At 42.1% G+C, this 25,059-nt stretch overlaps 1 protein-coding gene across 2 annotated transcripts in view; it reads right to left on the bottom strand.

Annotated features, from left to right (window-relative positions):
* Positions 1–25,059, bottom strand: part of LOC123318017 (voltage-dependent T-type calcium channel subunit alpha-1H) — an 86,407-nt gene that overhangs the window by 28,960 nt on the left and 32,388 nt on the right. For both annotated transcript variants that reach the window (XM_044904677.1, XM_044904678.1), the window contains exons 4-5: positions 2,284–2,395; positions 1,106–1,337 (exon numbers count right to left, since the gene is read on the bottom strand). In XM_044904677.1, the coding sequence (XP_044760612.1) occupies positions 1,106–1,337; positions 2,284–2,395 (344 nt within the window). The remainder of the gene's footprint in view (positions 1–1,105; positions 1,338–2,283; positions 2,396–25,059) is intronic.

Consider the following 25,059-nt stretch of genomic DNA (forward strand, 5'->3'; position numbering starts at 1 on the left):
AGACGGTTCTCAGTCCGAGTAACTCCTGTTTATGAACGTCACCTACCTTTCCTACGCTCCAGTAAATCTCATCTTACAGGACGTTAATGGAATCTTCACGTGAAATGAAATGGGAATGGGAATTTTCAAGCCGATTGTATTGGCAAGGGAAACATCGTAGAAATGCACAAAGAAAGGGCAGACTTACGTTCTGAGATGGAAGGTTATTGGATCTTGTTGTTATTCGAAACTACGCGGTCAACTTGTGGTTGATAACGGACGCATATTTCACTTCAGATTCAGAATATATGACCTTAGGCAAACTGTACGATTTCAGTGAAGTTTGATCGTTATGTCAATCATGTTTGGCGGGAGAGATGAAACGTTTTGACGTCTTTCAAGAACTTTGACAGATCTCGTAGACCATAGAATTGAATTGATGCGGCCGATCTACTTCAACTATGAAATTTGTGACAGCCTACTTCGAGAAAGGTTCTCGTTCTTCATATAAACGGCTGCAACTGACCAGGAATTGGTAGTTCCATTACTCAATCGGATTATTTTATATATTTCTCATAATTTTCAACAAAGACGGTTGACAACCAATGTCAGATAGGTTATAGATGTCAAATTGACAGAAAAAACCGTTCACAGAGCGCGATGACATTGTGTCGGGTCATAGAGCGAGCGGCACCGAAGATTAATCTTCCGCTCTCGTTGTTGGACTTGTCGGTGGCTTGTTTGATCACGTTCCGCCTCTTTCCTTCGGGCCAAACCGAAAAGGCCGAATCAATCGCGACTCCCCCGTCCAATCAACCGCGCGAACCAATCATTAATTGGGTAACACTCGAGAACTTTGAGAGGGCCTCGTTAGTTTGACAATCCATAAATACGATCGCGGTAGTTCGAAATCCTTTCGAACCGGAAGGTTTTCGTTCCGACTTCCGACCGCTAATTAATTAGCGAGTCAAGTTGCGGAGACGCCAGGACCACTGAAAAAAAACTAGAAGAAAACCACTTGATCTTCCTCTGTGAATTAATTAATTTACTCGGTTTTCTAGTGGTCTATTCGAGGCGAACCCTAAAATTCTTTTCCTGCTATAAAAGAAATCATTATTCGACTTACTTGGTATCCTGTTGATCGCCCTCAAAGGCCTAAGAACTCTAATCGTCCTAACAGCAGAAAGATTGAGGTTATCTACGTGAAGAGCGTATTCTATAGCGCCAGAAAGAACTATAAACAGGTCCAGTCGGTTCCAGGAATCCGCCAAGTAGGAACCTCTGCCGTAGACGCCCATAGCTATCATCTTTATGGTCATCTCCAGGGAGAAGAAGGCGAAGATAAAATCGTCGAACACCTGCAAAAAAGGGGCTATCTCAAAGAGCATAGAAAAAGGAGACTGTCATAGGATCTCTAAATAAAATTAATGATAGAATTCAACGTTGATAAATTCTGGCATATAAGAAAAAGAGAAAGAATCCATAAGATTACTAGCAGTTAACAAAATAATGATGGTTATGTCTACTGCAACGAAATCTTCGTGAAAGATGCAAGCAGCTCAGAGCGCTCCTGACGACTGCTTTAAGATTTGCTAGCAGAAATAGGATTTAACTGCTCAATTGACAGTGTTTCCAGAGCAGTACGAACTTCAGAGAGAAGACAGCGTTACCATATGTCACCAATTAGATGACATAGAGCTTCATTTTCCTCAGATGGTCCATCTCGGAAAGAAGATGAATCTTCTCCATTTCGATTTGCCACAATCCCTGTCCGCGAAGGTTTTTCCTCTGAACGCAATTGCTCGTCCGCCGCAAATTTGTCATTCTCCCCTCATCAAGTACGGATCTTGCGACCATCCATGTAGCTTTTCCGGCCAGAAACGAGATCCAATCCCAGTTTTCCCGGCGATAAAACACATCCTCGTTGTTTTCCCGCGAACGTGGATTTATCGCTTGCATGTCCCATCAATCTCCGCCGACAAATTCCTTCAGTCGACTGCCTCGGGACTGATTCGACGAAAATTGTTCTTTATTAATTCCGCGCAGTGTGTACGTCAAGCCGCCAACGATAAATCTCATTCTGGGAATTTGAGCCCCAGAGTCATTCAGGGCTTTCATCTTCGCAGCTCTATTTGTCTTGTTTCCGGAACTGCTGCACTGTTATTCGGTTGAATATACACATGCCTTCCTTCAATAGTTGTTCCAGGACTTGCCCCTGGAGTTTGGAAACCCAAAGAATACGTACTCACTAATTTTTATTCTGAAAGATTGGTAACTGAATAGGGAAGTGATAAAACTACTAACCTGTAATATTTTACACCTGTTCGACTTGCACTTGTCATCTACACAAGGTTGGTACATTCCCAGGGTTATACAGTTCAGTAGAATTACCATCATGGACACCCTCTCGAACCATGTAATCTTTGCTAAGGAAAATTCTCATTTCGGGCAATGAGATTTTTTTGTAATGAGCCTTATAAAAACCATGAATACTCTGCTGAGGGCCTATACCCGGCGATGACCTACATTTCGAACCCAAAATTCTGTAAACAATCGACGAACAAACGTCCATTTCCAACTATAATTAATCCTATTTATGTTCATGACCGGCTACCGCGTTGTCACTATCTTGCGTAGAGGGTTTATCGCGAAATATTTATCCCAGTCATAATGGCGCATAAAATCTCATTTCGGCACTCTGGATGCAAATCGAGCTGAATTAATTTATCGCCAACCTATGGAAATTTCAATTTGGGTTTTGGGGTGTCATCGTTTGGATTGGCCGCGGAATCGTTATTTGCTGTCAATTCTAGTGAAAAATCTGAGAATTTCATCTATTTCGGCACAACCGTTCGGTCCTGACTATGACTCTTCTAAGTTAGGCAAATACTCGAAAAGTAACTATGATTCTTCTTCTACCTTAACTACCTTTAAGAGTCAAAGTTACTTTTTGAGTAGAAGCGTGACTCTTCTATGTTAGGCAAATACTCAAAAAGTAGCTATGACTCTTGGAGGTAGTTAAGGTAGTAGAAGAGTAATAGTTACTTTTTGAGTATTTGCCTAACTTAGAAGTTACGCACAACCGTTCGGTCCTGACTATGACTCTTCTTAGTCAGGCAAATACTCAAAAAGTAACTATGACTCTTCTACTACCTTAACTACCTTTAAGAGTCATAGTTACTTTTTTCGACACAACCGTTCGGTCCTGACTATGACTCTTCTAAGTCAGGCAAATACTCAAAAAGTAACTATGACTCTTCTACTTAGAAAAGTCACAGTCAGGACCGAACGGTTGTGTCGAAAAAAGTAACTATGACTCTTAAAGGTAGTTAAGGTTACTACTGAAGAGTCATAGTTACTTTTTGAGTATTTGCCTGACTTAGAAGAGTCATAGTCAGGACCGAACGGTAGTGCCTAGCTTCTAAGTTAGGCAAATACTCTTCTACTACCTTAACTACCTCTAACTCTACTCATGTTAACAAGGTAAATGGGCATAGGACTACCTTAAGGTAGTCCTATGCCCAAAATGTAACTATGACTCTTAGAGGTAGTTAAGGTAGTAGAAGAATCATAGTTACTTTTTGAGTATTTCTTTACTTAGAAGAGTCATAGTTACTTTTTGAGTATTTGCCTGACTTAGAAGAGTCATAGTCAGGACCGAACGGTTGTGCGTAACTTCTAAGTTAGGCAAATACTCAAGTAACTCTGACTCTTCTACTACCTTAACTACCTTCAAGAGTCATTATCTGAGAATTCCATCCATTTCGTCACAACCGTTCGGTCTTGAGGAAGTTTCAACCGACCCCATATTTTTGGGAATTTTTCGATGGTCGACTTGCGAGTAGTTTTTCTTCCATGAAATATAGTCATAATTCCCCCTGCCCATCCCTGGCCAATCAACCCTTCTCCGAGACCCCAATCGTGGATCGGAAATGGAAATTCGCGCGGGTCGAAAGAAAATGAGTCGAAAAAAGGCCAGTTAATCCTGATGATGGGCCTAATTACCAATTTCCCAACCGCTCGCGTGCAGATCGGGAAGAAACGCCACCGGACGAATATTCGGCAATCAACCGGCCGTTGGAAGACGAACGGATCGATGATGCTGTTAGTACCAGGTTAATTACGAATTTGCGGGCCGCTGTAATTAATTTCACACTCGTGCACGTACGTGTTCGGCGCTGTTCTAATCTTTCGATTTTCAAGGAAGTATGATTTTGTTCATTTCTATGGTCTAAACTGGCCTAACGTGTATAAAAAAGCTATGAAATTTCATACGACTGAAAAAGAGCAATAAGATTGAATACGGTATACAAAAAACGCCCTGAGCCCCCATTACTATTTGAATTAGTAACAACAACATCAACTTCTAGCAAGAAAACTTCCTGGAGATTCTCGCAAAGATCTCAAACCCTCACTTGACAGTTCCATCATCAAATTTTAAACATAACCACAGAACGTTATATGGACATAGAGTCATGGACTGAGCAATGTCAGTATGAAATTGGCTATTTTATAGAAGGAGGGCCAATACCTGTCCCTTTTCTCTTGACATAGACGTGTAGTGAATGTAGACCAATTAAAATTCTAGAAAAAGACAACTAAGTGACCCGATGTTCAGTTCCTACCTGTCACTATTTTTGACATTATTCCATTCACAGATCCGAAGGGAATGCTTAGACCACGTCTCTATGTCTTTGATTAGAAGTTATATAAGCGTTACGCTGAAATACAGAACATAAATTCCCGACCAATAATTTTTTCTGTGACCGAAAGTTTATTTACGTCAACGTCAAAAATTCGAGATGCCGTTTTCGGATATTCCGCTTAAAACGTATTTCGGGATCCGTGTGAAGCGAGAGCGCATATTTCAATTGTTTCGAGAGCCGCCGCGGATCATAGATTCCCTCCGTTTCGCGTCTGTGACATCCGGGCAGCGTTCCGAATACAAATGATCCTTTGTTCGAGGATTCACGTCTGTGTTTTCGTGTTTACGCGATTGTTTTTCGGGTTCAGTCGATCTGGGAGTAATCGGGAAGATGCGGGATCCATATTGTAGCAGTTTTCATTCACGAGATTGTGACGGTGTACGCTCCGCGTCTATAGACGTAGGGCTCGGGTCCTGCGGGCCACAGAGTGGCGTGATGCAAGCTAAGCGCCACGTCCGAAGACACTAGATGTCAATTGTCAAAGTTACATGACATATGACATGACATATATGACGGATTTTGACGAAATATGTAAGCGATTTCTGTTGTTTTTCGAATCGTCATCTAGATTCTCCCCCATTTGGAGTAGATTACATCTCTTCTCTCACCGTTCTCGAATACAATCGATTTCGGCTTCCACCCTCCATTTCCTCCCTTATTTCCAACCGACAAAGACCCAAACTCCAATCGACATCGAATAAACTCGCGATCCGAACGTATACCGAGTCGATCGGCAACGGAACCCGCTGTAATTAAATCATATACCGTATTAACACGATTTGATAGTCTGCGGGCGCCTCCCTTACCCCCGGGAGGGGCGGGGGGTTGCTCGCCGGATGATTACCTAATCCATTTCCAGTATTGCCCTCGTCTGCCGAAGTTAGTTGCTAAAATTTCCCGGACAGAACGGGAAATCGAGGGGACTTTTCGCTGATTTATGGACGCCGGTTAATTGAGGTAACCAATTTCGAGAGTTTCTGCCGTGTCGCCGGATGTTTATGGAGAGCCACTCTAGTAGCGGGTTATTTCATCTGGCGACACAAGAAAATTGTTGAAAAAATTCGTGAAACAGTCCTATTAGTTGGGGAGCCCAAGAGGGCCAAGAGGTAGAGTACCTCTACCAATAATTAAACCTGTATATTGGGGGAATTGTGTAGGACAGCCTGTCAGAACAGTAAAAAAAAACATTGTACATACTCAAGCTCGTCAGATTAAGACATATGTGGTTAATTACATGTTGATAAGTATATATTCCCTTAATCTGACAATTTGAGCCAGACTAAAATGTGTGGGAGCGCGCCAAACTTGCAGAAAAAAAACCTCACGTGTACATTCTTGAGCGCGGTGGCTTTTTTATTGAAGCTAATGATTCAAGAATACCAGAAAAAATAGAATCTGACAGTTTCAGCAAGCCGAAACAATAAACATTGGCCATAGAGGTCACAAAAATCAGTTTTTTCGAATTATCTCCTCTCCTGGGCTTCAAATTGTTTTCGCATTCATTATAAAAGTTGTAGAGCGTAAGATTTTCTACGAATTTCGTCCGAAGCAATTTTTTCTACGTTCGAACGTTTTCGAGATATGTGGCGATGAATGTACATTCCTACATTGACCTTGGCTTTTCGCATGTGTGGCTAAGCTCCTCGCTCTTATCACCCTCTAGCTCGAAAACGGTTGAGGGTATGAAAAATTGCTTCAGACAAAAGTTGTATAGAATTTTATTATCTACAACTTTCATAATAAATACAGAAACGATTAGAGATACGGGAAGGGAGATATTCAAAAAAAATGCCTTGTTATCATTTTCAAACTCTCAGATTCCCTGATTAGTGTCAGATTAATGGTCAACATGTCTGCAACACCAAGATTAACCATCTGTATGAGTATATAACGATTTTGTTTTGCATTTTCAAAGGACGGCTGTGACTTAGCATCACGACCGAATTGTCAGTCCTTCGAAAGTAGCATCCTTTGGGTCCAATTAACATATCCTCTAAAAATCTGACACGCTCGAATTTTTTACCATTTTCAACTCTTCCCTGCGGCCAGACCCACCACGCAAACTGTCAGATCGACATGAATTTATTATCAGAGACACGTAGGGCATATGCAGTATCTTAATCTGATACGCTCGAGTATGTACACCTGACGATTTTTTTAACATCTTTGAGAACCCGCAGACGCTTTCCCCACCGCTGAAAGCGCATAGATCATACCATCTTATCTTGAAAATCCACTAGGTCTCCACGACGCTAGAGTAAATACCGATTCAGCATCGTTGGCTATATACTACGATATATAAAAATCTCGATGATCTGTTTATATTAACGGCTGAAGCCTCGAAGTCATGAAAAGACTGAATGTTACGGTTGTTACTGACTCAGGAATCAGGACTAGAGCATAGAGTACACCACTAACTTCATAATTATTTACCGCGTGTCGAATGGAAAATACACCCTAGCTTTATTCACCACATAAAACTATAACGAAATTGCGATCATTACACCGAAGAACTTCATTATGCATCCTACCATATCCTCTGCCATATCCAGCCACATCATCAGCATTCCCATCCTTGATTCAATTAAACTCGACGACGCGACGACGGGTCATCGTACACGCAATTTTCTATGCTCATCGACGGTAGGAGTACGTTCCGAAACGTAACAGCATTATGCAATCAACCGTCGCTGAAACAGTCAAGAACTCATTAACATACGAAACATCGTCTCTTCCCCCAATTGAAAAGAGCATTTTCCATCTGGAATATGGACGTTGGAGAGGCAGCACCTTTGTCTGCGGCTTTCCCCGACCGTATACCTCCCCCCCCCGGTCTCGTGAAAAGCCAAATGAATCGTTAGGGGGACCCCCTTTGAATTCGCGCGTTATCAAAGACAGAAAGGCGGATATTCTTCATTTAGTTTTCCACCGATTCAATGGGGAATGAAACAAAGGACTCGGTACAATGATTGCAGCGACCATTAAAAGTGAAGTGAAGATTTAACGGGATAGGTTCGGTCGGGTAGAGACGTCCCTGGGGGTAGCTGTCGACAGAAAGGATTACTCAGTGATGAATTTGTCCGGTACACGGTCGAAGTTTCCCGGGTTCCTATTTCAGGAGGATGTCATAATGATCGCGATAACATCAAGGGTCTTTAGGTGCTCGCCGCTTCATACCGAAAGGTTCATTTATACATATAATCATTGTGAATACCTACACTTAATCGAGTACTCAGTGGAAGAGTACTAGGTCAGTAAATCCTTCTTTTCGAGTCAATTTGCCCCAAAAAAATCGTAATGAAATTAATTTCTTAAACGCCGTTGTTTCAGGCGTTTCAACGTATATTCAATAAGGGGAAAAACATTAAATCAACGTTCAATACGATACTCTTGAAAACCCTTCACTCTAATCATCAATATGAAACGTTTCCTTATCGCACTTCCTCAAGAGGTTGGAAACATTACATCGACACAACGTGTATTCAACAGTAAATAAGAAACGTTAAATACGCGTTGAATATGAAACTATTTAACAACTTGTTACTCTAACCACCAACATGAAACGTTTCCTCTCCGTATCTTCTGAATCATCAAATTAGATCAAAGTATTCAACAATCGAACAATCAACGTTTATTCAATAAGATGTAAAAAACGTTGATTCAACGTTGATTTACGTGACCTTAGCAACGCCGCTAGGTTTACGACTGGAGGATGCGGTGGTGCTGTTTAATCTATAGTGAACCAGTGGCGGATTTACCATAGAGGCTGAGTAGGCTGCAGCCTAGGGCGGCAGATTTCAGGGGGCGGCTTTGGGGACAATTTTGTTTACACTAATTATTGAAACTGAAATACTTGTATTTTTCATAGATATTTTAATATCTATCTACATCTGACTCTCCCTAAATATATTAAAAAAAACAGAACAAGTAGTGCATCATTAATTTTCTCCTGTTTCCCCCCTTATTTCGGCCGCATTGAACTCTATACTGAAACTTCGTGAGGGTGAAAAATTTTGGTGAAACTAGATTCTGAATCGTTGGGATGTGTTTCTTCAGTTCCTACGAAAACACAATTCAAGAAATGTTTGTCCAGAAGTTCGTATCTAAGGCTCTATGTATACAGGGTGGGCATAATTCGTTGACTACTGAGGGGGATCTCGAGAACTATAGCAGCTAGGAAAAAACGGATGACATATTTTCGAATCTGAAAACAGAACCGGTCTATCATTTCTAGATTTTGAGAATTATTTGGTGCTCCTCAGTAGATTCTACGTAAAAAAGGGGGTCTGTAGAAGGTTCAAGTTTCACATAACTTCAAAGAAAAAAAAGTTATGAAAACTTTTCGAAATCGTCAAAATTTAGTTTAGTCTACTGAGTTTCCTCAGTAGACAACGAATTTTGCTCAACCTGTATAAACCAGCGACAAATTGTTCGGAAGAGAGGAGCTTTTTTTGCTAGAAAAGGGTGAAAAGTTAGGTACCTAAGAATAACATTAAGCCAAGAAAAGCAGAACGCTTTGGCTCTTTTGTGTATAAAGTCAGAACTAATGAACAAAATTTCGTATTACGACATCGCAAAAAGATATTTTAACATCGGGTTTCATAAAACTTTGATTGTGCGATCAACGATTTGACAGTCACTTGATTTCTAAAACGAACTCACTGACACCTTTTCATTGCTGAATGTATTGAAGAAGTAGCAATTGAGAATAATTTAATGGACGTATAAACATCATAATTTGATGCGGGAATGATATTATGAATGAAAATAACTGAATTATCGATTGAAAACAAATTGACGTCTGTTGGTCAATCAAGCATTGATTCCCTGATCAAGCTTTATGAAACCCGAGGTGAGACTTTTATGACTTACGTTCCTATTTTATTGTTTTGAATCAAGCATAGATATTTTATACGGGCGGAAAGGCATTATCAATTTTTGGTTCTGTTCGTCTATGACAAAAAGGGGTAGAAAAATCCATCCCTGATTCTTGCTTAGCAAGAAACTTTTTCGATATTCATATCTTATAATAAATGATTAATTTTGGATAACTTAATCCATTCTCAAAAAATCATCTTGAGATTTTTGTCACATATACTCATTAAGATTATTGTGTGCACAATTACAAAAATATTCGATATGCACTTTGTTTAAGATCTTTTTTTTCCTGAAAAACTGTGAATTTTTCCAAGAAACTACAAGAGACCTTATTTGTTAATAATGGATGAAGATATTCAAAATCAATCTTTTACCGTGAAATCTGGATATGGAAAGAAGTTTCTTGCGGAACAATGTTTAGGGGTGGCTTTTTCTAGCACTTTCAATCATAGAGGAACAGCACCGAAAATTTCTACCCCGCATAAAATATCTTCTTGATTTCATTTTTGTCAGTTTCTCTATTCTCATGCAAGGAAAAAATCAAAAACTGCTTTTCGGGTTGTTACTAAGTAGGGGGGGCTCAGAAAAGAAAATTTTACATTAATGGTCCACCCTATTTTCTGATGAAGAATCACCTCCTTAATTTTTTGCAACTATTCCTATGGACCATGTTACCATGTATATATGCTGTACCATACTTAAAATATCCATTACTTCGCCTCATTAGAAGTCTTTGACTAAATTTTATTTCATTCAGAAATAAACGTTCTATTTCTTGTGAAATCTCAATTTAATCGTTGCGTTGTAAAAATGATCTGGGAACTCGGGAACTGACACATCGATTCCCTAGGCCACAATAATTATGAATAGTTATTAAGAACACAGTTTTCAGAGTTACATTTTCACTGACACAAAAGTTGTCATTAATATTTTGAACTAAATAATTATGGTAAGGGCGGCAAAATTTGAACAGCCTACTGGCGGCAAATATGTAAATCCGCCACTGTAGTGAACCATGAATCTCCGCTCATTTGAATGTCTGATGGATCGATTTCCTATGATCATCCAATCAAAACGTTAACTTTTTTCACACGATCCTTCTTTTCGGGTCTATTTTCCGCGAAAAAATCATAATGAAATGAATTTCTTAAATGCCGTTGTTTTAGGCGTGCCATATCAGAAAACTTCCTCTTTTCACACTCCATTGATCCACGGTTTCACTTGAAAAAAGTCCGATTGAATGAATCGACGTACAGGTCCACTTTTCGTTCCATAATTTATAACATTCCACTCGGAAAAACAATCACGCGAACCGAAAAAGTCCGATAAACGATTTCCGAATGTAATCACGTCAATTGACACAGTTGTACACTCCCCAGAGAACCGAGGAGACAGCACGGAATTAAGTGTACCGTGAGCGAAGCCAATAATTGTCCGTAATTCCACTCTAATGGTTAACTCATAAACTATCCCCCTACCCCCGTTTATATTCGACAAGATTTGTTCATATTTTGCCCCATAATTCAAATCGTCATCGTAATTGGTCGAATTTATCGATTATCGGGGATTGCGTGTACAGGGGCGGATCGCGGGAAATAACAGGACGAGAAGCGTGAAAAAACCTGTGAACCAACGCAAACATATGATTCGAAATTATTGGAAACGATGATTCCGACGATGCGAGCTAGTCATTAACGAGCTTAGGAAATCTCAAAGAATCTGAAACGTCCAAACACAACTGTAGACCGGTTCCGTGATCATTGTCCCTCGTTAGGACAGTGTAGCGCTGAATATTCCAAGCGAATCTGGCACAGTCGCATGCTGAGCGTATTATTCGTCAAACTACGGTTGTGGGCGAAGCTTCAATTCTATGATGGCTGAAACATACCCAATTATAACTTCAGAAAAGCGTAATTTTGGAAATTGTCGATCTGAGGGTCTCCTGCAAAGATAATTGGAACATACCCCGTAACGCGACACCTTTCAGGTATGGATTACGCCCTCGGACAATTCACCCCGTAGCAGCGCTGGATTTTCTGGGTTTTTCATCCTCAGGAAACGCGGCGTTGCCACATTATCCGATCGGTAATTTCGATCTGTCATAACAAACGGAATAATTATCGCTACATCGGACTAATTACATTACGAATTGACGTCCGCGGCGGTAGGATATTGTTTATTCGGTAGAATTATTCGATTGGCGATCTATAATCCTCAATTAGTCATGAGAGTTTCGCTGGAAACCTCCAGGGATCTTCGGGATGTTGCCGAATAGTATAATGGAACGGAAGGAGATGAAGAACAGGAAAGCCATCACGGGGAATTAGTTGATGGTGTAGGGAACAGCCAGCTGGCGTCTACAACAATATTGCGATGTATTTATTGTCTGAATTATGAAGTTTGTATTTATCCCACCACGTTCAACGGTCGGAAAAACACATCCGAGCGCTTATCAGTTGGAAAACACCCCTCACCCAATGTATTTCCACGATTCGCAAACAATATCGTAAACGATCAGCCTCCAGACAGGCAGAAATTGACGAAACGCGAAGCCCAAATCCTAGCAACTGTTACATCCTCTCCACCTTCGCACAATCCAGATAAATATTTATCCCTTTGTCCGTTCCTGGCCCTTGAATATCCCTCAACATTCTCGCGGGTTATTTATTTCGACAATATTGCCCTAGCAGAGACGCCCCCACCTCCCCCCAACCCTTGTCTCTCGCCTCTGTTCCAGGCGTCGGCATTTGTTCAGTTTCCTGTAGTGATATGCCTTCATTTCCGTTCACCGCGCCTCTCCGATGCCTTTTCACTACGTGTTCGACGGTTTTTCGCGGAGCTTGTTTTACAAGATGAAGGGGATTTTTCACGCCCGTATGATTTTAGGAAATTTATGAAGGGCGATTCGATTCTCGCTGTAGGCACCAGTTGAATAATGATATCTTGTCGGTGTAGGAGTCTGCAGAGAAAGCGAGGTTTTGGTTCAGACTTTGCGGGACAGGTGGCGCCTCTGGATGAGAATTTCTCAGAACGTCGGACCGATTCCGTTTAAGACACCATCCTCTGCTTGGAATATTCAGCGTTACACTGTACTGTACAATGATCCCGTAACCGGTCTACAGTTGCGTTTGGATGTTTCAACTTCTACGTATAGATATTGCATTGTTTAGCTTCAAATCTGCCGAGATGAAGCCGATGAAAATGGCAAAAATTGTCAAAAAACGCCTTGTCAAGAGAGAAATCTGTTAGAGCTCGCGACTAAGTAGGTCGACAGGATTGTTATACTCTTTTCTTGCTCATGAACAAACCTCTCAACAATATCGAAAAAAACGTATCCTTTGAAATGTCAGTTGGCCTTCGCCGACAGACACAGAGAGAGCGAAACCGGCTCATTAAATTCGAGATTGTCCTACTTTAACGAAACCGCGACATCTAGAGGGAACACCAGCGACGTATTAATTAATTCCCGGGGTTCTGTTAGCGAGTTTTCCAACTTGCGCGAACTCCCCCGAGTAAAGGATACAGAGTAAACAGGGGCCACGTCTTGTCGATGATTTATTTCTGCGTAAATATTTTGATATTTCGATGGTTTAGGGGGTGGCACTGTGAGGAGTTGTTGTTGGTTGTTTCATGGACGTTGCGCGAATGATGTATGTAGTTGATAAGCTTATTGCTCCGGAACTAATTAGGTTACCGTATTTCCGTTGTTGATCGTCTCTAGACGCCCATATCAGATTGCTACATTCGTTGACCTAATTTCATTTCGGTTATCTGATCCAGATGATCCGGGAGGATCGTAGATTTCAAGGGAGGTTGAGGTCTTTAGATCTTTCGTGTCTCCCGCCAGAGCTGCGTCGTCTACAGCTTCAGTTCCAGAGTTCTGCTGAACTGCAGTACCCGTGAAGCTTAGAGGAGGTTACTTTATAGTTTCTCCAAATTTCTGGAGAGGCATTCTGTCATTAAGCGATCTGGAACTTCATCCTGCATCTGCACCCGTCATTGGAATGAAGTTTGATGATTTGGTGGCGTGAAAGCACCTGGGAGACGAAAAGATAAAGATAGAAAAACCGTCTGGTCCGAGTTCGGCGATGCGCAAGCCCCTTGGAAGGTGAACTCCTCACCTCCTGACAGGAAATCCATATCGACGCATCCCAACCGACATATTACCCCAAAATATACCTCAAAAATCCGGAATAAACCACAAAAATCCGCTTCTCGGTTAGTGCGGACGAATTACCGCAAATAGGCGGCGAAAAAACCGAGCGACGCGCGAAAAATTGGACGTCTACGAGGCCCGTCTGATTTATCTGCGCCGTTGGAAAGACGTGCATAATTCCGAGGGTGGAAGAAGTCGGAGAAACGGGAAATTTTCAGGTGGAAGGATGGTCGTCCATCTATCACGTCCGTTACGGGAGGCCCGACCTGAAATATTCAACAAGTTTGTGGCCGATCCGGGAGTTCCGGTTTTTTCTTCTTCCTCGCCAACAGCCTTCCGGATGCCGGGTGGTCGTTATCGCGCAGAATTCCGGAGAGACGGAATGTAGAGAAAATGGGGTGGTAGAATATTATATGACCGGATTTTCGTTATCAGATTGAAACATAACTCGTTGGGTTACATCGTAGATGCTTGTGGAGTGATTGGATTCGGTATGGAATGATGAAGACTGCGAAATTGTTAATCGTGGAGTTAACTATGTGGTTTGTAGTGAGTTCGAATAACCTTCGCCCATCTGAACATGCTACTGTGATACCCACATGAGAATTATGGATTTTCATCAAGTAACGGTCACATTTAATATCCAATAAGCCAATAAGAAACGTTTCTTTAACGTTCTTGCTCAACGTATATTCAACGAAACGTAAAGAACGTTACATTAACGTAGAATAAGAATCAATTCAACAAGTCGTTACATTAACTACCATTATGAAACGTTGCCTTGTCGTATAATATCGTATATATAAGGGGAAAAACATTAAATCAACGTTTAATACGAAACTCTTGAAAACCCTTCACTCTCATCATCAATATGAAACGTTTTCTTAGCACTTCCTCAAGTGGTAGGAAACATTACATCAAGTCAACGTGTATTCAACAGTAAATAAGAAACGTTAAATACGCGTTGAATATGAAACTATTCAACAACTTGTTACTCTAACCACCAACATGAAACGTTTCCTATCCGTATCTTCTGAACATTACATTACAATCAACGTTTATTCAATAAGATGTAAAAAACGTTGATTCAACGTTGATTTACGTGATCTTAGCAACGCCGCTCGGTTTACGACTGGAGGATTCAGTGGTGCTGTTAATCTATAGTGAACCATAAAGCTTTGCTTATTTGAATCTCTGATGGATCGATTTCCAATGATACTTTTCGTTCATCCCATCAAAACGTTAACTTTTTTAGACACGCGCCCCTACCGCCGCCATATTTTATCATAACGACCGAACTAACGAGAAGCGGTGCAGTAAAAAACTTCCCCTTTTAAATTTACATCCCATTTTTCATCAGCTTGCCACAAGTATCCCGTTACACGCCGATTTGCAAGTGCATTTTTTCTCCGGTGCGTCGCTCAAACTTCTCGCGTCGTCCGCAAAGTGGATTCCGGCAAAAACAAACGACCTTTCCCTATTCCCCATATTTTTCCGTCGGGAACAATACCCCGCGATCGGCGAAAGAAGGGAAATCCATATTTTTCTAGTCGGCGTCCAGGAAACGATCGTTGTTCCCCGGTTCATGATGAAAAAATGGGGCGGCGGCGTTACGAGATGACATGACCGGGCCCTTATTCAAAGCTTGTTGAGATTTAGTGGCGAAATAAATAAGAGAGTGGCTCCACTTCCTCCTAATGGATTTTTTATTAACTTTCCGTTTCTGGCGAACGGACGATCTGTCTTGCGTAAGAGAGATGAACCTCCCGGGGATCTGAATCTTTAAAGACGCCGTCACTTCGGAGGGCGGTCTGTATCGGAAATGGTAAAATATCGCAGGGAATCGTTTATGGGATGTTTTCTTGCGCGATCGATTCTGTCCCTCGCGCGAGAGCGTCATGCCAAAGTTTAAGATTGAACACGTGTTCCGAATGATGAAATTTTGTTGCCAAAATGAAAGGCACTGGTCGGGTTTTGGGTTATTACGCTCACAGGTATCATTGAAACACTTGACGAAGATGAAAACATAGTTAACAACATGCCAAATTGATACTGAATCTGTCTCTGGTGATTCTAGCTTGTTATACCTGCCCAATTTGTTCATAGACCTTCGCCAGACTAGGTTTCTCGTCTCCTAGGTCTAGAGAACGTTGAAGATCAGATGTATGAATCAAATCTGCGAGATGTCGGATAGATCCACAACTGCGAGGCGAAACGTTCCATCAGCCGACTGTCGTCCTAAATCCTGTACTAATGGAGGCAGCCGAAACAGTAACATGCAAATTACAGCCATTCAAACGTACAATCGAATAGCCCGTTTCCAATCTCGCGAGATGCCGAGGAAGAGCAAACTCGTCGAACAATGGAACGCGACCCCAAGACGCACTTCTATGGTTCGTGAGGGGCAGCGCACGCGATAGTTGAAGGGCTGTCGAAGGAAGGAGCCGTTTTCGATTTTCGTCGCCGAGATGCGGATTATAAATGGGCGCCTTTTTGTATCGGACTGTTTGACGAGCACTCGAGATGTTTGCGATCGTTGAAAATCTCCGTCTCTCGTCGAGGGAAGTTGAGTGCTTCGAAAAAGTTCGATCGAGATCGGAATAAGTTAGGAATCTGCGTTTTGTTACGGCAACTGTACTCGCAACTTGAGTGGTTCCCATTTATACGGGATCTACCTTGGAGGTGGTAGATTTAATACGCTGCCTTCGATCCAGAGCAAGTACTAACTCTAGTTACAAATTTGACACAGATGGCACACCGTGAAATGATCACAATAAATGAAAGCTACCTACTTGACTGCCTATATGCTCTGAAGGTGCCAGCTTCTTAGCAAGTCATGAAATAGGAGAAAAAGACTTCTCGCATCTTTAATCATCGGGTTCTTCTCATTGGCAAGGGTACAAAACGTCCCTTTCTAAATATCAACTTTGTTTTCACTCTGACAACGAAGTGCGACAATCTGGACACCGGATCTTCTTGTTATAACTTTTTAATTGGCAACGATGTACGAAGAACCTTCATTTATCATTCAGACCCCTTCATCTTATGATAAGTTATGTTATTTTTCGTCCTTTACACAAACTTTGCATTTGGGGACCACAATGTTGACAAAATGCACTGATAACCAACTTAAAAATCAAAATATAAATATTTCCTATTTCCTATCCCTTTTTCTTGAACTTCAATTGGCAACGCGGTGCTACATCACGATGGTTCACTTATCGAATGATCATGTTACTTTCCCTTTCTAGCACCACTCTTGAACCTTTTTTCAATATTCAACGACCCGTAGGTCCTCCCGAACATCTCATACTAACGATCGTCGATTCTTCAACAGCGTCCTCATCATCAACCCTCTAATTCTTGCGAGTGTTCCGGTGGCAAACAATCCATCAAAGTCGCCCTCGATGAGAAGGCATTTTATCTCTCCACGTGCCTCCGACACAGCTTATTTCTTATGCGCTATCAGTCGTTGACCCTGTCGGCAACAAGATGAGCCCATATTTCATTAGCTGCGTTCCTGATATGCTAAGGGAGGGCGAAGAATAGGGCCTGAGAAGTGGAAGGATCGAAAGTGAAATATGCTTCGGAATTTTCGGCGAAGATTATAACGTATAAGGTGAATATGGTGGAACATCGAAGACAGAACTTTATTCCCCGAGTTGCTAATCTCATTCGAATCGTTTCCGAGGCCACCATCTGTTCGCGAAGCCAAGTTATAGGCCATGAAGACTTATTGGCCATATAACTGGCAGATCTATAACATCCGAAACATTAGAGCGAATATTCGTATTCGTTATGAGTGGATCTTCCTCTCCCTTATCTTTATGACTTTTCTGTCGGAATATACTAGCAGGTTACTCGACGTAAATCACCGACCGAGAGTGATATACGCTGCGACATTACCATATCTCATTAAAGATGGATCTGCCTCTATCACCAGGTCCCAGCGTTCCGCCGACGGGGGTGCTTTGGGGCATGAATCGTGCGTTCATATTCAATCTCGAAAATGAATCAAGTTCTGCGGATTTGGAGCTGAAGGGAGTCTGTTGAAAATAGCTCGGAGAGAGGGTACTGCATTAGAGGAAAGAATGGATTTCCGGAATCAGGGAATTATGTACCTAGTGCTCACCGTTAGTTTTCAAAAATGGTTGAAACTCCAGGGCCTTAACAGATCAGGGCTCTTGTGAAGAAACCCGATTGAACTAAGAGCTATTTCCACAGGGATACCAGTACAGGGCTCCTGTATGGCCTAAAAGCTAATTCCACAGGAACACACAAAGAGAAACCTAAACTCCTGAACATATAGGGCCCCTTTAGGAGGTTCCATCATTATCTGAGACCTATTCGAAACAAATGTTTTATTTTTCGAGTCATGTAAAGCCTCAAAATCTTTATATTGCTGCATGGCTTCACACACCTCTGGAAAGTTTCTTAGAAAAGTTAAAGCTGCGGGCCAGTTATGCGAGGCCCGCATTAACGAACACAGGAATACCCAGAATAAAGCCCAGGGCTGCTGTAAGACCTAAGAGCTACTTCCACAGGGACACACACAGAGAAACCTCAACTCCTGAACATATAGGGCCCCTTTAAAAGGCTCCTTCATTCTCTGAAGCTATTCGAAACAAATGTTTGCTTTTTCGAATCATGAAAGGCCTCAAAATCTTTATATTGCTGCATGGCTTCACATACTTCTGAAACGTTCCTTCGAAAAGTTAAGGCTGTGGGCCAGTTAGATGAGGCCCGCATTAACTAAGAGCCTTTTCCACGAGGATACCTAGAACAAAGCCCAGGACTCCTGTATGACCTAAGTGGGACTTCCACAGGGACACACGAAGAGAAACCTTAACTCCTGAACATATAGGGCCCCTTTAAAAGGCTCCTTCATTCTCTGAAGCTGTTCGAAACAAATGTTTCGTTTTTCGAATCATGAAAGGCCTCAAAATCTTAATATTGCTGCATGGCTTCACATACTTCTGAAACGTTCCTTCGAAAAGTTAAGGCTGCGGGCCAGTTATATGAGGCCCGCATTAACTAAGAGCCTTTTCCACGAGGATACCTAGAACAAAGCCCAGGACTCCTGTATGACCTAAGTGGGACTTCCACAGGGACACACGAAGAGAAACCTCAACTCCTGAACATATAGGGCCCCTTTAAAAGGCTCCTTCATTCTCTGAAGCTGTTCGAAACAAATGTTTCGTTTTTCGAATCATGAAAGGCCACAAAATCTTAATATTGCTGCATAGCTTCACATACTTCTGAAACGTTCCTTCGAAAAGTTAAGGCTGTGCGGGCCAGTTAGATGAGGCCCGCATTAACTAAGAGCCTTTCTCACGAGGATACCTAGAACAAAGCCCAGGACTCCTGTATGACCTAAGAGGGACTTCCACAGGGACACACAAAGAGAAACCTTAACTCCTGAACATATAGGGCCCCTTTGGAAGGCTCCTTGATTCTCTGAAAGCTATTCGAAACAAACGTTTCGTTTTGCGCCCTCAAAATCTGCATTTTGCAACTTGTCTTCACACACCTCTGGAACGTTGCTTCGAAAAGTTGAGGCTGCGGGCCTGTTATGCAAGGCCCGCACCCAAAAACGGCCCCTTAATGGGGATTACCTCCACGTAAAAGGTTCAACTTTCATCGAACTGCCGTTACCTTTTTCGGGCCTTCAGAAGGGCCCCTGGAGGCATAAGATCGACTCTGGATTCATCTCGAGTTTCCCATACGAGTTAAAAGCGCGGAGGTGAACGCTCAAGTGCACCATCGTCGAACATCCTCGTAAACCGATAAGAAATACATTCGCGCGCGCAAATTTAGCATCTCCTCCCAATTATGATCCCGAAAACTTTCCAGATGTCCCTACACGCCCGTGTGTGCGATGGTAATAAAGATGATTTAATACGTGGTTCAGTTGAGCTTCACGTGCAACAGAAACATTACACGTTAATGCATGCGGAAAGAGCCGTTTTTAACCTCGTTGTCCCGGATACGTGGTGTATTCTTTTTATCGCCTTTTTACGCCTCGGAAGAGGGACACGAGTTGCCGGAATCGTTTATACACCTGTCGAATGATCTTTTCCAAGGGATAGATCGGCCTTGGCCCAGCGTAGTACCCTGGAAATTAAGCGTGGTTAAGTTCTGGAAACGATGCGAGTCTGGGCGAATCGGTAAATAGAATTATATATTCGTTTCCGGACTTATACGTGCATATTCCAGGGATGACAACAACACATTCCGGCTATGCTCGGATGCGAGATACGCCAGTAATCTCCGTGTTAGGTATTCATGAGCGTGTGTTCCGGAGATTATCTTCGAACAAATAAGGGAGTATGTTTGGAAAGGAGGAACTTGTTGTTTTGCTTGGAGTGGAGTTTACAGTTTTCGTGCTTTGTTCTGTCGACAGGCGACGGCGGGTTGTCTCTTTCGAATACGGCGTGTAGATATTGAGGAAAAGGGGCGAGATGAAATTGGGAAAATTCTCGTCTTTCATGATTGTGGTTTAGATGGAAGTCTGGAGATGTAACCAACCATTCGTTGAAGACACGAAAATCCCCACAACTCATCTATATACTCTTCTATCCGGGAGGAATGGGATCTTAGTTGAACATCGAGTCTTTGATGAATCTAACGTACAATCCACCTGCTTCCCGACCAAATACCCAAGCAAAACCAATCGACAACCCAAGCCCTACTCATCAATTCTTCCCCACCATGCAGGTGCTATCCAGAATGAGAAATAGAACAACTTAATTCTCGTAACTATCGAGCCAACCCCTCGCTTGCGTTGTATAGCATCCCCGATGCTTTAGGGGATTTTCGTTCGGTCCAGAACAGCATCAGAGACGTCCTCGCTCAATTCAGAATCTACTCGACTCTTACATCTGATTTTTCAACATATTTATCACTGGTCACTATTCTCTCTCGAGCTGAACCAACAGCAACAGGTTTCTCAATGAACCGAACTCAAATCGTGAATGACCCGTTGGCGACGTTCAAGCCTGACGGCAATCTTCAGTATTTTCCGAACGTACCCCTAATAATTGGCAGGGTTCCAACTGGCTCCCTGTTTATTTCTTGCTTCTGGACTGGGGAAAAAGTCGAATGTTGGGTAATAGATGGGAGGGTTGGGAGTAATGGGATCAGGAAGTTTAGTCCCTACACAAAATTGTCCGATCTTTATAGTTTTAACAGAGGAGTTATTGCCAGAGATCTGTGTCAGGGATATGATGATGAAACAAAGTATTTCCTGTGAGTAATTCGAGACTTGCAGCTTGATAGAGCAGTGTCTTTCGATATCAGTTGCAGGATTAAAATCCTCTGAATCTGCTGAAGATTCATCATGTATAACCACCTTTAAAAGTAGGAGACCAACAAGAAGAAGACCCAGATCTGCAAATCCATAATCTGAAAAAATGTAGCCAGGTCAAATACTTAGGAAGCATCATTTCGAAAGATGGAACATCAAAAAAGGATATAGAAAACAGGACACAGTTAGGAAAGAAGGCAATCTGATTGCTAAACTCGTTACTCTGGTCAACCAGAATAAAACTTCAAACAAAGATGACTATCTACACATCGATTGTAGAGCCAATTTTGACCTACGGATGTGAATGCTGGCAACTCTCAGAGAGGGAGAGAAGGATGATAGACACGGTGGAAATGGATTTCTTGAGGAGATCATGCAATATATCCAGAATGCAACATATTAGAAATGAAGACATAAGAAGGAAAACTGGGCGGATAATAACAACAGCCGAAAGAGTAGAAACGAGGCAGTTATCATGGTACGGGCATGTAATGAGAATGGAGGAGACGAGATGGCCCAAGAAAGCTTTAAGGTACATACCAGAGAACAGGAGAAGAAGAGGAAGACCGATAACGCAATGGATAGAAGGGATTAGGAGAAATATGAGAGATCGAGCCATCGAGGAGGAAGATTGGAAGGATAGGGAGGTGTGGAGATCAAAATGCGGGATGCGGCATAGGCTGTAGGAACCCCGTCAATATATATATATATATATATATATATATATATAACCACCTTATTCTCCTTGATACCAAGCTGTTATAAGTGTTATTTACATATCAGGAGCTCTTTAAAGAGCTTGTGCCAATGTTGCTACCAATTTTGAGTACATTCACCTTATAATAATAAGAATAAATGATCGTTCCCTATTTCGATATGTATTTTTATGACTGCAGCTCATCTCACTCATCTGGAACAATGCTTATAGCTATACGCATTTCTTGACAATACACCCCCAACTTGAAGTCCTTAACCTCGTTTCAAACCTGATGGATTATCCTTGAACCTTCTTTGAGATGAGGAGCCCTACATAACACTCTCGTCATTTTGGGGAAGCTTCCAGCGAAACTCGGCTCTGAAGGGTTGACAGATGGGAGGGAAAATCGAGGAAGTCAGCGAATGTTTAATGAGATGTTTGTCGGCTGGAGCTTGCCGAAGTACGACGGGTTTAAGATTCACAATTAAACCGCCAAATTTGGGTCGATACTTTATATTTCCTTCGGGGTTTTCTGCGTTCATCTGGAAATATCGGAATGGCTGATCGGACACATCCATCCATCTCGAGAATGGTTTTCCGATTCAGCCGTTTTTCACCATTCTCCCCAATCGTTCGAAAAAAAAAAGAACGGAGTAAACAATCCGGGGTCACTTTGTGTCCACGCGCGCTTTTGTCCGAGATTCCTCCAATTATACGTGGCTCGAGGATTCAATTGTGAAGGACCAACAAAAGGGCCGAAAGGCCGCTGCGGCCCCCGTCGAAATTGACTTAGGCGGCGCTTTGATGTTTGGTTTCAAAGGGGTGGGCGCCGGCCGCGTCCTTTTTGCGCGCTTTCCGACTGCACGGGAATCGTATCGAAGGGTTGTTTATGCAGCCCGGACGGTTTTTGTAACGTGCGGGGGGTGTATCGAGAGTCGGCGTATTTTGGGAGTCTTCGGACTTTGTATAGAACGATTCGAGAAAAGTTCCGCCTTGGCGTTGAGTGATAAAATGAGGAAGTTGGCTGATAATATCGGTCAAGAATACAGGGAGAGTTTCTGACTCGTAAATAACATTTTTTTTATGGTTTTTCAACAGCCTGTATCTTTTAAACCGAGCCGACTCTGAAAAAATGATAAGGGAAAAAAGTGTTTCTTTTGACCTCAAGAATTCATTGTTAAAATATTCGAGTCAAAGGCACACCTTTCAAATAATGTGTAAAAAAGCTTTTCAAACGCTTCTCCAAAGAGAATGTACAATACCGAAAAGTAAGTTTCCTCTCGTATATCTGCTTCAATTGTGTATTTCTTCCAGCCTTATTTCGCAACGATTCAATCGTAAAAAAGCGTATCCATATGTGAAAAACAGTATAATACAGCCTCATCATGTCAGCCCGAGACGAAACTGCCAAATAATTCCCCAGAAGAAATGTTTTTCCCTAACGAAAAAAATTCATCTCTTTTGTAATCCCCACTCAGCATAATTCCGATTCGACAAGCCCATTCGATAAACGAGAGACTAATGCCGTCCGCGGGTCGGAATGGCTGGTAGTTTTTTCGAATTGTTATGTGTTCGAAACCGAATAAAAACCACAATGGATGGCCGTAATAACGTCTACCCTTTCCTTTTTATGGACCACATCTCGAATTCCTCTTTTTCCCGGATATCTCCCGCGATATTAATGTGGGGTTGTTGGCTTCGGCAGACTACCAGACGCCTGGCACCGCGATTCTACCCTGCAACTTTCCAAATTTCATATTTACGACAGTCCGCTTGATCCCTGGAATGGGTTCTACTTCCACCCAAGCGGTAAATTAGGTTTGACAGGCAAAAATCTTTTCCTGACTTTCTAAATTATTCTTTTACTGTTTTGGCATGGTTAAACTCGGAAAACTCCACAAACTAGACAACGTTGAGCAGAGGAAGAGGAAGGTTATGACTGAAGGATGAAGATTCTCTGATTCTCTTGTAGATTAAGCGTTTCAAGCCTCACCTTGGCAGAACAGTTACAAAGGACCAGCTCAGAATGTTCATTCTCAAGAAAAGTGTGCTTGTGACTCAACTATTCCTGGGCTGAAGACCTCAGAACTTCCTCTCTTGATCAAACACTGTTTTTTTATGGAAAAAACGATCTGGAAGACTGGATAAGCGATATGGGGACTTTGCACCAGGCAAATCAACTATTATTGACTGTTATGCTGAATGCTATCACTCTAGAAGTAGGGTATCATCTTCTTCCTCTTGTTCAAAAGACGTAATCTTGTTTGCACCTACTTGATGCCTTCGAACCTTCCTCAGAGATTCAGTCTTAGCTGTGTGGCGGTTAACAGACCATCTCTCTTTGATGCTCCTCCAGGAGGTCTCCCAGAGCTGAGAAGTGAAGTGAGACAGGAGTCACCTAGATTTAGTTTTGGGGGTCCATAGATCTGAGTGACTGACCCATGAATGGCTCGTTGCCCTTCTGATCAAAACTTGGTGAAAGAAACAATGATATACTCTGAGAACATCTGGTGTAAGGGCTAGATGGAGGTCCGGATGACTAGGCCTAGACACAGGGGTGGGCCGTAACTCCCAAGTGCAGTTCTGGTCAATATCGGGTTTTAAAAATAAATTGATCATTTAAATTCTGTGTCCTCCCTAGGAGCCTCGTGTGCAACATCTGCGCTCTCAAATCGATAAACGCACATGACCCTCTATATTTACTCTATCGAATCTCGCTACTACATAATCCCAATTATTGATAGGCATTTCCGCTTCGCGTGGATAACTAGTCGACGTCTTTTATTCGCGTTTAAAAATAATCGTTACATATGTTGCGCCCGTCCGATGTTTATGCAGATCGAAAGGTATGCGAGCAATGCCGGAGAGGCATTAGCGTAAATCTGTTATCAGTACTACATCGAACGGCTCCGGATTTAGAGTGACACGATATGGGGCTTAAGCGAGGATTTTTAACATGTGCAACACTATTTCTGTAGGAACGCGATGTGTGTATCGAGTCCCATGAATGAATAAAATGATCGACCATCGGTATATAAATGGAGGAATTTGTTTGGTTAGATTGGATCTTGATGAGGTTTCACATTATTGTGGAAGGTCACGATGTTTATAAATTGAATATTGAATCGACCTAGATGACATCGTTCGTTATCGAAATGGAGTGGGTGAAATTGGATGATCAGAATACATCGAGCTCTCTTGATGTTTTCGTTTAATATAATTGAGTGTAGTATGTTAATAATGAATGGCCAATATACTTACTTTGTCTCTTGACAAGTCTCTTGATGGTCAATTTCATTCGGCCACCTCAGAAGAGTCATAGTTAAAAAAAAGTGGG

Source organism: Coccinella septempunctata, chromosome 7, assembly GCF_907165205.1.
Source record: "Coccinella septempunctata chromosome 7, icCocSept1.1, whole genome shotgun sequence".
In the NCBI taxonomy this organism is placed as follows: Eukaryota; Metazoa; Arthropoda; class Insecta; order Coleoptera; family Coccinellidae; genus Coccinella; species Coccinella septempunctata.